This window comes from Lotus japonicus, chromosome 1 (genome assembly GCF_012489685.1).
Source record: "Lotus japonicus ecotype B-129 chromosome 1, LjGifu_v1.2".
Classification (NCBI taxonomy): domain Eukaryota; kingdom Viridiplantae; phylum Streptophyta; class Magnoliopsida; order Fabales; family Fabaceae; genus Lotus; species Lotus japonicus.
The window spans coordinates 83,153,358-83,169,901 of record NC_080041.1 but is presented as its reverse complement, the minus strand read 5'-3'; the positions used below and the strand labels follow the sequence as shown (position 1 = coordinate 83,169,901).

General features: G+C 36.4%; 3 protein-coding genes across 4 annotated transcripts; all 3 read right to left on the bottom strand.

The window, feature by feature from the left end:
* Window positions 1–3,383: 3,383 nt before the first annotated feature.
* Window positions 3,384–7,557, bottom strand: LOC130722618 (protein DCL homolog, chloroplastic-like). The gene is made up of 3 exons (XM_057573416.1): window positions 7,005–7,557; window positions 6,807–6,921; window positions 3,384–3,874 (listed from the first exon to the last, which is right to left on the bottom strand). The coding sequence occupies exons 1-3, from the start codon at window positions 7,310–7,312 to the stop codon at window positions 3,704–3,706; spliced, it is 594 nt and encodes a 197-aa protein (XP_057429399.1). The 5' UTR covers window positions 7,313–7,557; the 3' UTR covers window positions 3,384–3,703.
* Window positions 7,558–8,961: 1,404 nt separating this feature from the next.
* On the bottom strand, window positions 8,962–11,480 carry LOC130722624 (protein DCL homolog, chloroplastic-like). 2 transcript variants are annotated; one of them, XM_057573436.1, is made up of 4 exons: window positions 11,214–11,480; window positions 11,027–11,141; window positions 9,353–9,595; window positions 8,962–9,262 (listed from the first exon to the last, which is right to left on the bottom strand). In XM_057573436.1, the coding sequence occupies exons 1-3, from the start codon at window positions 11,441–11,443 to the stop codon at window positions 9,371–9,373; spliced, it is 570 nt and encodes a 189-aa protein (XP_057429419.1). In that variant the 5' UTR covers window positions 11,444–11,480; the 3' UTR covers window positions 8,962–9,262; window positions 9,353–9,370. The 2 variants fall into 2 exon arrangements, with proteins under 2 accessions (XP_057429419.1, XP_057429412.1); XM_057573429.1 differs by having other exon boundaries at window positions 8,962–9,595; window positions 11,214–11,479.
* A 1,868-nt stretch (window positions 11,481–13,348) lies between these two features.
* Window positions 13,349–16,365, bottom strand: LOC130722611 (protein DCL homolog, chloroplastic-like). The gene is made up of 3 exons (XM_057573404.1): window positions 16,031–16,365; window positions 15,844–15,958; window positions 13,349–13,773 (listed from the first exon to the last, which is right to left on the bottom strand). The coding sequence occupies exons 1-3, from the start codon at window positions 16,309–16,311 to the stop codon at window positions 13,594–13,596; spliced, it is 576 nt and encodes a 191-aa protein (XP_057429387.1). The 5' UTR covers window positions 16,312–16,365; the 3' UTR covers window positions 13,349–13,593.
* Window positions 16,366–16,544: the final 179 nt, after the last annotated feature.

Sequence of the window (16,544 nt, the reverse complement as noted above, 5' to 3'; positions counted from 1 at the left end):
CACTATAACAGGTTTTTAAAAAAAATCAAAATTCATATTTTCTTAATTAAACATTTATCTTTAATAAATATTTTCAAAATGTTTTTTTTTTTCCTTAATCTGTTCCTCTTTTCACTCCCTTCTTCACCAGATCCAAACCCCAAAACTCATCCCCACCATCTCTGCAAAAGCCATCCCCTCCATCTCCAAACACCACCACTACCACCACCAAATCCCCTCTCTCCCCCAACACCACCACCATCACTGAAACCCTCTTCCACCAACACCAACCTCCCTCAACCTTCATCTTCTTCCACCAAATTAGTTCCATCTTCATCATCTTCAACCTAAAACAACCCAGATTCACTCAAATCCAGAATAAAAAAATATATTATCATCTTCATCTTCAACCTCACCACAGAGCCCCCACTGCAACCCAACTCATCTTCAACCTCACCCTTTCCCACCACCACCACCGCTTCCTTCACCTCCTCCCTCCCCCACCGCCACAACCATCAGAGAAAATTCCATGTCACCTCCCACCCACTTAACCCAGAAACCCATAACAACAAACTCACCCAACGAAACCCACGCAAACCTCCACCCCACCACCCAAACCTCCACCCATGACCCACGACCCAAACTCAAAACCACTACCAAAACCGAACTCATCCCACCCTAGACCTGGCCTAGAGAAAACAAAGATACAACAACAAATCACAGATCAAAGGGAAGATGAAGAGATCGAGTGAGATTCAACAACAAAGACATTCTTCTTCTTCTTCTTTAATGGGTTTCTGTGGGTGGCTTGTGTGTTTGATTCTTCTTCTTCTTCTGATTCCTTCTTCTTCCTTTCTTTCCGCCTCTCTTCTCTCCTCAATCAGCGGTGTAGGCGGTGGTGGATCTGGTCCGTGTACCACCGGCGACGCTTTCTTCCAGGTACCCAGATCTAAGGAAACCGAGTGGTTGAGGATTTGAATTGCAGAGGTTGTGGGGAAAGAAATTGCAACGGATGATGGATGATGCATGTGTTTGTGGAGGTGTGATGAGAGTGTTGCAGGGATCTGGGTCACAGAATTAAGAAAAAAATAAGAGTGTTGCAGAATTAATTTGAGTTTTTTTAAAACAATTAACTTGATCTGGGCTTCGTATGCTGTTGTTGTTCTCTTGGTGAAAATAATTTATTTCTGGGGTGTCACAATAAAAAACAAAATCTGGGTTTTGATGAAGATTTTGTTTTTTTTTGGGTTTTAATTACTGAGTTAATAATTAACCTAATCCTTCATTAATTAGTTTACTAATATATATGTTTTTTTTATTTTTTTAGAAAAAAAAACTATTAAACTTGCTATTGCAGGTTGTCTTTCCGTTTAAAAAAAGACGACGTGGCTGTTAAATGCCACGTCAGCATCCTACATGTCACGCCATGTCATTAAATAAAAATTTAGAACTTGAAAAAGGAGAGAGCAAGATTCGAACCCAAGATGTTGGACGGGCAAAACACACACATTACCAGTTGAGCTACCAAATCAATTGGAATGATAATAACATAATATTATTAATATCATACTTATTCTTCATCTTCTTCAAATTCATCATCTTCACGTTTTTGGGTTTCCAACTCTAAATCTTGTGTTTTCTTCTCCCCCACTCTCCACAACCTTCCAACTCTCTCCAAACTACAATGAATGAATCAAACCCGTACTATTCTTCAATTCTCTTATCCTTATACACCAATTCCATGTTAACCAAAACAGAGGCCTCTTCTCGCTCCTTTGCTTCCCGCTCTCCCTCGCCGCCGTCGTATCATCCGTCCACGCCACGATCTCATCTTTCAACGGCAAGCACGCCTCTGTTTCCTCCGCCGCCGCTGCTGTTGAGCTTCACAACTACAGGAGGGAAGCGAATGGATTTGAGGAAATATGCAGGGATTTTCGTGGTTCTAGATCCTTTCTATGCTCCTTTGTTCCAGAATCTCAACACCCAAACACCTTCAAATCGATTCGGCGAGGGAGAATCCGGGCGTGATGAAGCACTGTGGCAGTAGCAGCTTATGGGAATTGGGAACAGAGAGTGACTGAGTGAGTGAAGGGTTTGAATGTTGAAGAAGGAATTAGGGTTTCCGAATACGCAATTAAGGGTTAAATACCAAAATCTTGAACCCCGAGAGTTCCTATTCTATGGAAGTGGTGGACTTGCAGCGAGTGGATTGATAGTTGGAGGAGGGATTTGTGGGTTTGGATCTGTGGGTATGGAAAACTGGGGAAGATAATTTTGAAGAAGATGAAAAATAAGTGCTATTAATAATATTATGGTCATTAATTTACCAATTGATTTGGTAGCTTAACTGGTAGTGTGTGTGTTTTGCCAGTCCAATATCTTGGGTTCGAATCCTGCTTCCTCCTTTCCTAAGTTCTAAATTTTTATTTAATGACATGGCGTGACATGTAGGATGCTAACGTGACATTTTTTTTAACGAAAGGGCGCCTTTTTTTAACGGAGGGGCAAACGGTGCACGTTTATGAAACATGAAGGGTACAAACATAGACGAAAAAAGAATAGGGTTGACATTTGCACAAACGTAATATATCAGGGGCATGAAATGCTTTTAAGCCTTTAAAGTAAAAGTATCCAAACATAAATCACATTACATTCAACTCACATTCACTCAAACTCTGTTTTGCAAACCCACATTCACTCAAACTCCGTTTTGCAAACTGAAAACCAAACACACACTTAATGTGATCTCAAAGACGAGATGAAATTAATCTCATAACTGTCGGTTGTGGGAATACTATTGCGCACCCCAAAAGATTTAATATGTATTAATTTTGAGCTTGTTATGCATAATCATGGTGATCACATGTGTTTAGATACAGTCATCACATGGGCCGATGACCTAGTTTCAACGACGGGAATTTGTTGGTGTTTGACTAATATCAAACCAACATCTACAAAAAGATGATTCTGTCTCCGGATTTAGAAACATATTCAGCTAAAAATCTACAAGTAGGTCAAACATAGTTTCGATGCATAGTCCTTAGTCCTTACTGAACCTAATTAGACAACCTGCCCTAGCTGAGCTTGACCCTTTTGACTTGCACATATTAGACCCCAACCACTCCTAAATGGCCCGTGATTATTATAGCTGGACAAACGACACCTCAATCAAAATTCAGCAGGATTACAATCTTATCCTTCTCTCACTCATTTTGCTGAAATATCCAGACTAGTACTACTTACTACCTCTTCTTCCATAGTTGCATTCGCCAGCAGGACCCAAACAATGTTCATGGTGATTCTCTGGGGAAAGAATCTAGATTACGGAAGAAAGCATCCCCAAAAAGCCAGTAGTTAAGAAATTCCATGTTGCAGACAAGAGACCATGAAACATTTTAAATTGCTTTGTGATGATTGAGGACATCGCATAATAATAAATTCCCTACAATAATAGAAGTGGTCAATCAACAAAAACTCATTCCTTATAGCCTAACAGTTATCTAAATCTAACCACCAATTTCGGCATCGCCAGCAAAGTTTTCCACAAGTCTACTAAGTGAAGTTCAGTTCAATCATTTGCGTTTCTTTCAAAATAAGCTTGACATCCCAGCCAATGATTACCATCAACTATCTAAGCAAGCCACTGAATAATGAAGGGTGAAAACAGATTAAAAAGTAGTCATATTATCAAAAACAAAGTAGACAAATTCTGACTTTATATACATCAACCACTCCCACGTTTAAAATGTTCTCGAATAAACCTTTCTGCATGGATAGGGTACTTATCTCTGATGTATTTCCGAAGGCACTTTTGATAGGAGAAATCGATCCAGCCTCCATCAGTTCTTACAACAAAAAGACACCTTGAATGCCGAAAATGGGGGTGACGGTCAACCTACAAGAAAAAAAAAGTCATATCCATATCCAGCACTTGCTACCTACTTTGTAAAATAACGAGAGCAGATCATTGACATCAATGACAAGCAAATCCAAATAGTAATAGATGAAGTTCACCAGTCTTGAGTCAGTTGGGGTAAATTTCAACATAATAGGAAATGTATACAAAAAAGCAAGTTTATAATTGGAAAAAAAATGTGCAGGGAAAACACCATGATGAAAGACCTCCCATTAGATCAATGGTCTTAGCTATCAAATTTCAACTGAAAAGAAGGTGGTGGTCAGCAGAACGGGAGATCAAACCAATAATATTCAAATCAAACAGTGAAGGATAAATTGAACTTCAAGTATGAAGTGTTTATCTTCCGCAACAAACTTTTGAGTATGATATAAGCAAGGACTATATTGCCCTCATGTCAATGATCAACTAGCATATACAAGAGTGGATCGATATTGTGATCAGCATCCCAACTAAGGAACAAGAGATTAAATGTATATCTTACTAAGTAAAAGATTAGCAAGAATATCCAAAAATTCACAAGGATCCGGCACACACACTTTTTCATATTTGACATTTCTATGAGCAGCACCATAAGTAAAGGAATTTGATCTAATTGAAGAGGTAACCTAAGCAGCAATAGACGATAACAGCTTCAGAATGTGTTAAACATCGATGCAAAAAATGCAAATATTAACACTTTCAGAAGCACAAGACTGATAGAACACTAAATCACGAGTAGCAGATTAAATTGTAAGGTTTAAAATTTTGGCTTAGTTACTCTACTGTAGCGCACGATGTTACTGAAGTTAATTGTCCCTCTTGTTTGAATTTCTAGAATGTAATCATCATTAACTTAAATATTGATGCAATCAAGCCATCTGTTAGTTTGGAGATCACCAACTTCATATTTATGAAAATGCCCGTATCCCCATCATGAGATATCCACAGAGCTTGATTAACTTCATCTTCCGGAATACCCATGAGCCAAATTAACTTCATTATTATTTTTAGGACAATCACGGACTAGGTTGATTCTTGAACTTTAAACTTCAATAGGTGGCCCATCATATGTGGCCCAATAATGGACCTTGAATTGACTCTAATGCCATATTAGAATTTAAATTTAATTGAACTCAACCTCAAACGCTAGCTCATGAGGTGAGGATTGCCCTACCATTTATAAGAAATTCTTTAGCCATAACTATAGCCATATATGGCCCAATAATGGACCTTGAATTGACTCTAATACCATTATTAGAATTTGAACTTAATTGAACTCAACCTCAAACGTTAGCTCATGAGGCGATGATTGCTCTACCAATCATAAGAAATTCTTTAGCCATGACAATAGTCAATGTGGGACCTTAACATTTTCCAAAATAAGGCCAACCACATTCTTATTGCTAATTTGTAAGATCTAATATATGTGGGTCAACCTTGAAACGAGGTAGTTCAAGATTCTAAGGATCTTGTCAAATATCAATGGATAAACCATCCCAAATCCTTCATAAAATCCTCAGCCATCCATTAAACTATGGAAGAAGCCCCACTATGCATTATGAAAATTAGTTGGCTCTTGAGATTCTAGTAACTAAGGTGTCTTCAACCTTATTTAGTCCATAAAAAAAAACTAAAAGTATAACTCAGGGAGACTTAATCCACTCTTGCTCCTTCACTTAGAAGCTTCTCCCAGCTAATCCAATGTAATTTTCAGCTATCTGTTTGATCAACCCACCAAAATTTATGCGCCATCACTCCTAACACAGAAATAAACTATGGACTGAAAATATATAATAAAAGCAGAGTCCTGCTAACCACCTATAGGGCATTGGTTAAGGAATCCAAAAAATATGCATTTACAATGATAAACTTCCCATATTTTGTTCCTTAACCAGTGCCTTTAGGGCACTTGCTAAGCATTCCCCATAATAGTAACAAAATATTAAAATCAATAGGTAGAGCCAAAATAGACAGTATTTTTTGATGGAAAAAAATTTAGGGGGCAAGAATTTTTCCCTATTCTAAGGTCAGGATAAGCCACAATATTAAGCGAGGGCTCGCAGTGGTGCTCCCAAGTTATAAATGACTTTCCAAAGAGGAACAACTAGTAGGGATCTACACATGACCTTTGAATGGACATTGTTCAATCTCACAAGTTTTGCTAATTCTTGTTGGCAGCTTCAGACAATGTTAAATGTGATTCCAGCACCTTATAAAAGAAAACCAGAAGTCCGACTGTGATGGCTTGAAATAACCATGGTTTATACAGAAAGACAGTGCAGACTGCAGGTTCTAACAGCTCACACCAATAACCATGGTGCTCACACTAAGTTAAGAAAAGTGGCAGTCTTTTACTTTTAATTTTTATATTCCTCTAAACAACATATACAAGACACAAGTGCTATGTGTACCATCTAATATTCTAATTCCTAATTTCACATGAGTAGAATTTGTAAAGTTTAAGACGTAGTATTCTTGAATTTAAAAACCAGTTATAACAAAGATAACCCCTCATCTTAATACAGCCAATGGAGGCAACACAATGTCACAATCACAATCACAAGATAGCACTATGTATTGATATTATGATTGGAAGTTTGGAAATAGCTCAGAATATCATATAAGCAGATCATCCTTGCTTAAACTCATTCGACACCCCAAATGATGATGATGATGATAATTAGTAATAAAACACTAACCCAGAATGCATGTCTTGATTCAAGGGAATCATTAGAATTTTATAACCCAAACTCACGTGATAGTAATGTTAATCACTTAATCTAGGTTAGTGACTTTAGGGTTTAAGTAGAACTTGCAAACTAGTACAAACAAGCCATAGCAGCAGAGCAACCAATGTAATGACAATTTAAACAACGTTCAATCGCATTCCTATCAAAACAAGAGAACCAAAACAAACAAAAGCACTTACCATAATGGATTCAAGACCAGACCCAATCTTATCTTCAGAGTGTGGATGATAAGCAAGTAGCTTCTCCACTATATCTTTCTCATCCTCCACACTCAGTCTCTGTCCATCCATATACCTGGACAACAAAACAGAGTAAACAAATCAATCGCGAAGAAAAAATGGCAAAACTGATTTGCAGAGACGAAATTAGGAACATACTTTCGCGAATGGAGAATATCCTTCATAAGCAACATGATAGGTTCAATGTCCTTGAGAATCTCCTCTTCTTTAACCCTCCATTTCCGATAGTCAGGATCATCCTCCCAACGCGGGTGATTTGCCTGGTACTTATCGCTCCGCAGGTTGAAGGTGGTGCTGGGGATTGCTTTCTCCTCCGCCTCATTCGACGGTGAGTTCGTGGCGGCGCTGCACCACAGACGGTGGCGCGCGACAACGGCTCTGGCGGTGTGGCTATGGAGGCAAGCGCGAAGCAGGAGAACCTGTCTGAGAAGAAGAGGAGCGGCCATGGTTGATTCTGGCCTGGGTTGGGTTGGGTCCTTTTTTTTTTTTGGTCCTTTCTCACATTTTTTTCTTCATATAATTTCATTATTTGACTTATTTCCATAATTTTAATGGTCAAGAAAATAGTTAGGGAAAGATGAAAATGCATCTCAAATTCTCAGTATCAAGGTTATCAACTGCTATTAAGTAGATTACTAAATTTCAATGCCCATGTCTGATGAGAATATATATAGAGTACGTTTGGATATCAGTTAGAAAGTATGAAATTGAAAAAATAATACATCATGAGATACTTTTTATTAAAGAAATTGTTACTTTAACAAAAACTACCTGTGTTATTTTCGTATTCTCATACTTAAAAAGAAGAATCCAAACAAACTCGGTAACAACTTTGATCCACATACTTCATATACTAAGTTTGATTCCGCGTCTGAAGATAAAAAACACACGTATTTAAAGAACTATCTTACTTATTGCTACTCCATTTCTCACCACATTTCTATCTCCAACTAAACACAACACAATGGAAATGTGAAAGAATAATTGTTTCATATTCTGTCCATAATTTGTTTTTCCACCATTCGTCTCCAAATAAATATTAATATAACAGGTCAACAAGAGAAAAAAGTTTGAGCACAGAAACAATAGTGTTAAGAAGGATGAGTTGTAAGTTGCAACACTAAAAAATGATAAAAACCTAATGAGTGTATAAGAGAAGCTATTGGGATAACATCTACGAGAAGAAGCGAAAGAAAAATCGGTTAAGATATGAACATGTACAATAAAAACTTTGGAGGCACCCATGAAAAATGGATAACACCATCCTTATTCCCATGATGAGTGTAAAGGGATCCCAAAAAGATGAGAAGATATTGTTTAAAAATGACTTCGTAAACAAAAATATACCTCAAAAATCGGTTTTTAATCAAGGTCAAAGTATAGAATAATTCATATAGCTAATCTCACTTAGTCTATGTTTAAATTGACAAAACATAATGGAACAAAACAAATGAAATATAATGGAACAAGATGGAAATGAATTAAATTACCCTTCCAAGGTTGGGATATTTCATGATGGAAGGACATATCAAAATGAGTTGTAATTTCCTTTTATTCTTGTATTATCCTTATTCTTAGAATACTAATATTAGATATATAAGTGAGGGTAAAAAGAAAACTTTATAGTTTGGTTTATGAGTGTCTCATCTAATCTCTTCCATCCAAATTGAAAGGTGTTAAAATTGATGGCATGAAATGAAATTGGATGGAAATTTTATCACCTTCCATTTCATTTCATTTCATTTTACCACCTTTCGTTTAATTTTATCCTCATTTAACAAAATCAAATAAAACCATTTGATTTCATCTCATCTCACCCCGCTCCGAAGCCATCAATCAAAATATACCTTAGTGAGATAAGACTTTTGTTGTTGTGGTGTGTCTCCAACTAAATATCCTAGTCCTATATTTATATATATACTTTCAATTTGCTGATAAAAAAAAACTAAATATCCTAGCATTTTCACTCACTTTGCTGAAATTTCCAGAGTAGTGTACTATTTACTACCTCTTCTTTCGTAGTTGCCTTCGCTACCACGACCCAAGCAACGTTATGGTGATTCTCTGGAACGAATTCAGATTCCGGACGAGAACATCCTCCAAAAAGGTCAGTAGTAAAAAAATTCAATGTTTCAGAGAATACAACATCAAACATTTAAAAATGCTGCAAGACTGAATGAGGATATCTAAGGTGGTAAGTTACAGGTGGTCAATCAGCAAAATTTCATTTGCATACAAGTTATCTAACTACTGATTTCTGCATCGCCAGCAAAGTTTTCCACAAGTCTAATAAGTGAAGTTCACTTCCACCATTTTCTGCGTTTCTTTCAAAATAAACTTGACATCCCAGTCCCAGCCAAAGATTATCTACTACCATCAATTATCTAGGCAAGCCACTGAACAATGAAGGGTGAGAAAAGATGTAAAAAGTAGTCCAATTATCAAATACTGGCATACCAAAGTAAACAAATTCTGACTTTACATACATCAACAACTCCCAAGCTTTATCGAATAAACCTTTCTTTGAGGGCCGGGTACTTATCTTTGATGTATTTCGAAAGACACTTGTTATCCTTAAAATGTTTTTGAATAAACCTTTCTGCGTGGATAGGGTACTTATCTCTGATGTAATTCTGAAGGCACCACTTATAGGAGAAGTCGATCCAAACACCATCAGTTCTTACAACAAAAAGACACCTTGAGTACCCAAATTCGGGGTGACGGTCAACCTACAAAAAAATAAATCATATCCATACTTGCAACCTACTTTGGAAAATAACCATAGCAGATCATTGACAAGCAAATCCAAACAATGATAGCTGAAGTTCAACAATCTTAGGCCAGACATTGTAAATTTCAAAAAAATAGGAAATGTCTACAAAAACCAAGTTTATAATTGAAAAAAAAAAAGTGCAGGGCAAACACCATAATGAACCCACCCCACCCCACCCCCATTGGATCTATGGCCTTAGTTATCAAATTTCAACTCAAAAGGAAGGGTGTGGTCTGCATAACTGAAGATCAAACCAATAATGTACAAATCAAACACTAAAGGATACATTGGAATCCAAAGATGAAGGGTTTATTTGGCAGCAGAGGGATCTGGGAGACACAAACTTTTGAGTATAATCCAAGCAAGGGCTATATTGCTCTCATGTCATTGATCAATTAGCATAAACATGCTTGGATCAATATTGTGATCAGCAAGCCAAAATAAGGAATAAGAGATTAAAAGCATACTATCTTTTAAGTAAAAGATTAGCAAGAATATCCAAAATTTCATAAGGACCTGGCACACAAAGTCACAAACGTTTCTATATCTGACTTATCTATGAGCAGCACCATAAGACATTTTATCTAATCAAAGAATGTAACCTAAGCAGCAATAGAAGATAACAGCTTCAGAAGGTATTAAACATTGGCGAAAACAATGCAAATGTTAACCCTTTCAAAATCACAAGACTGATAGAACACTGCATAGCGAGTAGCAGATTAAATTACAAGTTTTAAAATTTTGGCTTAGTTTTACTGAAGTTTATTGTCTCTTCACTCAAAGTATCGTATAAGCAGACCATCCTTGCTTAAACTAATTCAGACCCCCAAATGATTAATAATTAGTTATAAAACACTTGTTAGTGTATATTAGTTAGTTTGTGATTTGAAACCTTAAAGGCTCACTTCTAAGATATATATAGATTAATGAAATATATATGTTAGAAGTGGAGCTTTAAAGGCCCAAACCAATGCAATTCATCACAGTACTTAAGAAGAGTTCCATTCACCGGTTGTCTCGAAGTGAATGTTAAACGTAACGTCTGCTTGCATGAGTAATTACCTCTAACCACCGACACTTCTCTTGGAAGGCGTGTCCCCGTGTCAAACACCGACACCCTACGACACTCGTACGACACATGTCAAACACCTTTATGGCGGTATTCGAGCAAAATAATGTTTTTCTTCGACTCGGACTCTTGAGCCGACACCTCTTGTTGGATAGACACTTGTTGAACACATATATTATTTGTTTTATTTAAAGCCAAAAATAATTAGACTTAACATGTTAGTGAGTTAGGACAAACACAAGTAGAAGTTGAATTGCAATTAAGTAGAAAAAAGCAGAATAACCAATGTAATCACATTATCACAGATTGAGCACTTACCATAATGGATTCAAGACCACATCCAATCTTATCTTCAGAATCTGGATGGTAAGCAAGGAGCTTGTCTACTATAGCTTTCTCCTCCGCCACATTCAGTACCTGTCCATCCATGTACCTGGAGAACAAAACAGAATGAATAAAAGAGAATAGCAAATTTTGTTTTGAAGAGACGAAATTAGAGAGGGACCTTGGCGAGAAAAGAATGTCCTTGGCAAGCAAAACGATGGGTTCAATGTCCCTGAGAATCTCCTCTTCATTATCCCTCCATTTCTGATCCCGCAGATTGAAGGTGGTGCTGGGGATTACTTTCGACGGCGAGTCCGTGGTGGCGCTGCACCACGGCCGGTGACGCGCCACAACGGCTCTGGCGGTGGGGCTATGGAGGCGAGCGCGAAGCAGAAGAATCTGTCTGAGCATGGTTGATTCTGGCCTGGGTTTGGGTTGGATCCTTACTTCGAATGATAATGTTGCGTGGTGAGAGCCATAGTGGACTCAAACAGTTTGGGCCAAACTTTCAAACCCATTTCGGGTCATTTGTGTAATCTTTAAAAAAAGTAAAAAACACACACACATTCATTTCTTACATTTTTTTCATTTAATTTTATTATTTATGCTTTCTTTTTTTTGAACATATTATTTATGTTTTCAATGGTCAAGAAAATAGTTAAGGGAAAATAAACATGCATCCCAGATTCTCAGTCTCAAGTTATCAACTGCTATTAAGTAAATTTCAACTCTCATATGTCATGAGAATGTATATAGAATACATTTGGATACTCATTAGAAAATATGAAAATTGAAAAATAACATTCTATTTTAAGATACTTTTTGTTGAAGAAATTTTTACTTTAACAAAAAGTTACATAGAGTTATATCCGCACATTTAAAGAATTATATCCATATACTAGGTTTGGTTCCGCGTCCGACTAAACAAAACACACATTTAAAGAATTATCTCACTTATTGATTACTGAAAAACACATGCCAAGTGGCCCATGACGCTTACTCAAACATTTACATAATAGATTTAGTCTTGATAAGTCTGTCTTTATATATTGTTTGCTTCGAAATAAGGTGAAACATTGTTGTAGAATGTGCTCACAAGAGGCTCATTCAATAAAATAAAGGAAATTAGTTCTTGCTACTCCATTTCTCACCATATTCTTATCTCCGACTAAACACAACACAATGGAAATGTATGATAGAAGAATCGTTTACTTTTTTTCTTTCCATAATTTGTTTTCGCACATTAGTCTCCAAATAAATATTAATATAGTTTGAGTTGCAGAAATAATAGAAACAATAGTGTTAAGAACGATGAGTTGTCATACTAAAAATGAAAAGATATCTAATGGGTGTATAAGAGAAGCTATTGGGGTGACATCTACAAAAAGAAGCTGATGAAAACTCGGTTAGGATATGAACATTTATAAAAAAAAACCTTTGGAGGTACTAGTGAAAAGAATTGATAACATTGATTAGAAGATATTGTTCAAAAATGATTTTGTAACTAATAATACACCTCAAAAATTGGTTTTTGATCGATGTTAATGGCATAGTATAGTCTATATAGTTAATATCACCTAGGTCCCGTTTGGAAAAACAACTTAATTAAGCGCTTATGACATAAGCACTAATTCATAAGCTATTTTAAAAAAATTATTGAAATAAATTGAAAATAAGTTATACAAAAGCATAAGCTCTTTTTCATAAGCTATCCTGAATAGCTTATGAAAATAAGCTCAAAACAGCCTATGGTAGGCCATAAGCTCTCCCAAACACGGGCATAAGAGCTTATACTATCAGATAAGTTCAAATAAGCTCTTCCAAACGAGGCCTTAATCTATGTTTAGACTAACCAAACAAAACAAATGAAATATAATGGAACATAATGAAATAAGAGAAAATGAATTAAAATACCCTTTCAATGCTTGGACATTTCATGATGGAAGAAATATCAGAATGAGTTGTTTTTTTTATTCTTATATTACCCTTAGTTTGAAAACACTAATATTGGATATATAATATAAGTAGGGGTAAAAAAACAATTTTATAGTTTAGCCTGAGTGTCTCATCCATCCCCTTCAATCCAAATTGAAAGGTATGAAAATTGATGGCATGAAATAAAATTGGATGGACATTTTATATCACCTTCCACCATTTCATTTCACCACCTTCCATTCTAATTTATCCTCATTTTAAAAACCAAATAAAACCATTCAATCTCATCTCACCCCATACCTTAGTGAGATAGGACTTTTGTTTTTTTGTTGTTGTTGTTGTGTGTCTCCAACTAAATATCAGAGCCAGGAAGAAGAAAAAAAAACAGAATTGCTTTACCTTTTAAGTTCATAACTATCACACATTGCCAAGATGACTTGTATTAAACCAACAAAGACAGATAGATTACACTGTCTTCGGATTCAGAAATACATTAAGCTAATAATCTTAAAGTATGTCAAACGTGGTTTCTCCCCTTTCGACTTGTGTAGAGTACCTACTAAACCTAGTTAGACAACCTGCCCAAGTTGAGTTGACCCTTTTGACTCGCACATGTTCAACCTCAACTACCTTGAAAGACACTTTTTACGGTGATAATGTTTTCGAATAAACCTTTCTGCGTGGATAGGGTACTTATATCTGATGTAACTCTGAAGGCACCAATTATAGGAGAAGTCGATCCAAACACCATCAGTTCTTACAACAAAAAGACGCTTTGAGTGCCGAAATTCAGGGTGACGGTCAACCTACAAGAAAATAAGTCATATCCATATCCGGCACTTGCTACCTACTTTGGAAAATAACCATGGCAGATCATTGACAAGCAAATCCAAACAATAATAGCTTAAGTTCAACTGTCTTAGGACAGTCATTGTAAATTTCAAAAAAATAGGAAATGTCTACCAAAACCAGGTTTATAATTGAAAAAGAAAAGCGCAGGGCAAACACCATAATGAAAAACCCCGTAAAGAGGGGGGATACATTGGACTGAAGATCACCATAATGAAAAACTGAAGATCAAACCAACAATATTCAAATCAAACAGTAAAGGATACATTGGACTCCAAATATGAAGTGTTTATTTGGAGCAGAGGGATTTGGGAGACACAAACTTTTGAGTATAATCCAAGTAAGAGCTATATAGCTCTCATGTCATTGATCAATTAGCATAAACATGATTGGATCAATATTGTGATCAGCAAGACAAAATAAGGAATAAGAGATTAAAAGCATATCTTTTAAGTAAAAGATTAGCAAGAATATCCAAAAATTCATTAGGACCCGGCACACAAACATTTCTATATCTGACTTATCTATGAGCAGCACCATAAGTAAAGGCATTAGATCAGCTTCAGAAGGTATTAAACATTGGTGAAAACAATGCAAATATTAACTTCAAAACCACAAGACTGATAGAACACTGCATAGCGAGTAGCATAAGTTTTAAAATTTTGGCTTAGTTTTACTAAAGTTTATTGTCCCTTGACTCAGTATCATAAGCAGATCATCCTTACTTAAACTAATTTGAGACCCCAAATGATGATAATAATTATTAGTAATATAACACTTGTTAATGTACAGTAGTTAGTTTGTGGTTTGGTGATAGGAAGCTAGTTCCTATCAAGCAAGAACATTAAGAACCCTAAAATCTAAACTAAGAAAAGATAAGAAAAGGATAGAAATTAAAGACTTTGTCAATTTTGTTAACATTTCACAATTGAAGCAATACAACTTATACTATCTATCAACTTAAGGAATGAAAGATGACCTTACATGTGGCATCATCCTAGCAAATAGAATATTCTAGATCATAATATAATAATATATAATAAAAAGCTGAAACTATTAAACTAATATTCATAAAAGAGCAATATAATGAAACTAGCTATTTCTGGCCCAACTAACAGAAGCCCATGAGATGAGGCTTCTATCATTTGGGCGCTTATAGGCTCACTTCTAACATGTATATATAGGTTAGAACTTATCATGTAGACTTATAGATTAATGATTGTAGCCTATATATATATATCAGTGTTGTTAATGGCGGCAATTTGGGGTTTTCACTTGTAGAGTAGGGTTTTTCATTACACAGTCGAAGAAGGGGTGAATAATTGCAACATTTCATTAAAGGTAGGAAAATCCCAAAATGCCCTTAAAAAGTTTAACCTAATGTTTAAATCTGGGGGCAATTTCAGGTTCTCGCTCTGAAGAAGAGTGGGGTTTTTTATCCCTCTTTCTTCCTCGCACCACTATCGCGCTCAACCAGTCGTGATTTCTGCTGCAATCGCCTTGCTACCACCGCGACATGATTTATGTGCCGCTACAGCCTCCGGCGTCGCGCCTAACCTCTGTTTCGCCGCAATCGCCCACTATTGACAACCCTGATATATATACATGTTAGAAGTGGACCTTTAAGGGTCCAAACCACAAACTAACTCCTATACATTAACAACACTAATCCATAACAAATGTCGATTAAAGGGAATCATTAGAATATTATAACTCACACACATGATAGTAATGCTAATTGGTAATCACTTAGTGTTTAGATACAAGTTGAATGCAATTCACAGTACTTAATAAGAGTTCCATTCACTCGAAATGAGTGCTAAATGTCTGTTTGCACAAGTGCTTACAGAGTTACAGGTATCTAAACATGGCCATAATCCCCATAATATTCCATTACAAGCAGTATATTTGTAGGTTAGTAAGTTAGGAGTTAGGACAAACACAAACACAAGTAGAAGTTGCAATTGCAATTTAGTAGAAATAAGCCCTAGCAGAACAACCAATGTGATAACAGATCAAGCACTTACCATAATGGATTCAATACCACACCCAATCTTATCTTCAGATTCTGGATGATAAGCAAGAAGCTTCTCTACTATAGCTTTCTCCTCCTCCATATCCAGTATCTGTCCATTCATATACCTGGAGAACAAAACAGAATGATTAAGCAAAAGGCGAATGGGATGACAAATTTGTTCTGTAGAGAGGAGGGACCTTGGTGAGTGAAGAATGTCCTTGGCAAGCAAAACGATGGGTTCAATGTCTCTGAGAATCTCCTCTTCAATATCCCTCCATTTCCGACTGTCGGGGTCATTCTCCCGGAGATTGAAGGTGGTGCTGGGGCTTACTTTCTCCTCCGCCTCAGCCTCATTCGACGGTGAGTTTGTGGCGGCGCTGAACCACTTCCGGTGGCGCGCCGCAACGGCTCCGGCAGTGTGGTTTTGGAAGCAACCGCGAAGCAGAAGAACCTGTCTGCGAAGAAGAGGAGCCGCCATCGTTGGTTCTGACCTGGCTTGGATTAGTGCAATATTGGGTCTATTTTGGTACTGATTAAAAAAATGTGATTTTACATTTTTATAAAAAATTATTTTATTTTAAGTGATTATTTGAAAGGCAAAATTTCATTTAAGCCTCTTGTGAAGGATATATGTGTTAGGGGGAAAAGATTATCATAACGAAGTTCTTGAGGAATAATTCCAAGTTCATCCTCAATGGCTAGAGGGAAGAA

Bases quoted from the DNA above. Each gene is read 5' to 3' on its own strand.
- LOC130722618 (XM_057573416.1), bottom strand. From the start codon at position 7,312: ATGGCCGCTCCTCTTCTTCTCAGACAGGTTCTCCTGCTTCGCGCTTGC. The intron at 6,922-7,004 runs GTATGTTCCTAA...TTTGTTGTCCAG, and splicing joins GATATTCTCCATTCGCGAAA to GTATATGGATGGACAGAGAC. The intron at 3,875-6,806 runs GTAAGTGCTTTT...TTTTTCTTGTAG, and splicing joins CTGGTCTTGAATCCATTATG to GTTGACCGTCACCCCCATTT.
- LOC130722611 (XM_057573404.1), bottom strand. From the start codon at position 16,311: ATGGCGGCTCCTCTTCTTCGCAGACAGGTTCTTCTGCTTCGCGGTTGC. The intron at 15,959-16,030 runs GTCCCTCCTCTC...TTTGTTCTCCAG, and splicing joins GACATTCTTCACTCACCAAG to GTATATGAATGGACAGATAC. The intron at 13,774-15,843 runs GTAAGTGCTTGA...ATTTTCTTGTAG, and splicing joins GTGGTATTGAATCCATTATG to GTTGACCGTCACCCTGAATT.
- LOC130722624 (XM_057573436.1), bottom strand. From the start codon at position 11,443: ATGCTCAGACAGATTCTTCTGCTTCGCGCTCGCCTCCATAGCCCCACC. The intron at 11,142-11,213 runs GTCCCTCTCTAA...TTTGTTCTCCAG, and splicing joins GACATTCTTTTCTCGCCAAG to GTACATGGATGGACAGGTAC. The intron at 9,596-11,026 runs GTAAGTGCTCAA...ATTTTTTTGTAG, and splicing joins GTGGTCTTGAATCCATTATG to GTTGACCGTCACCCCGAATT.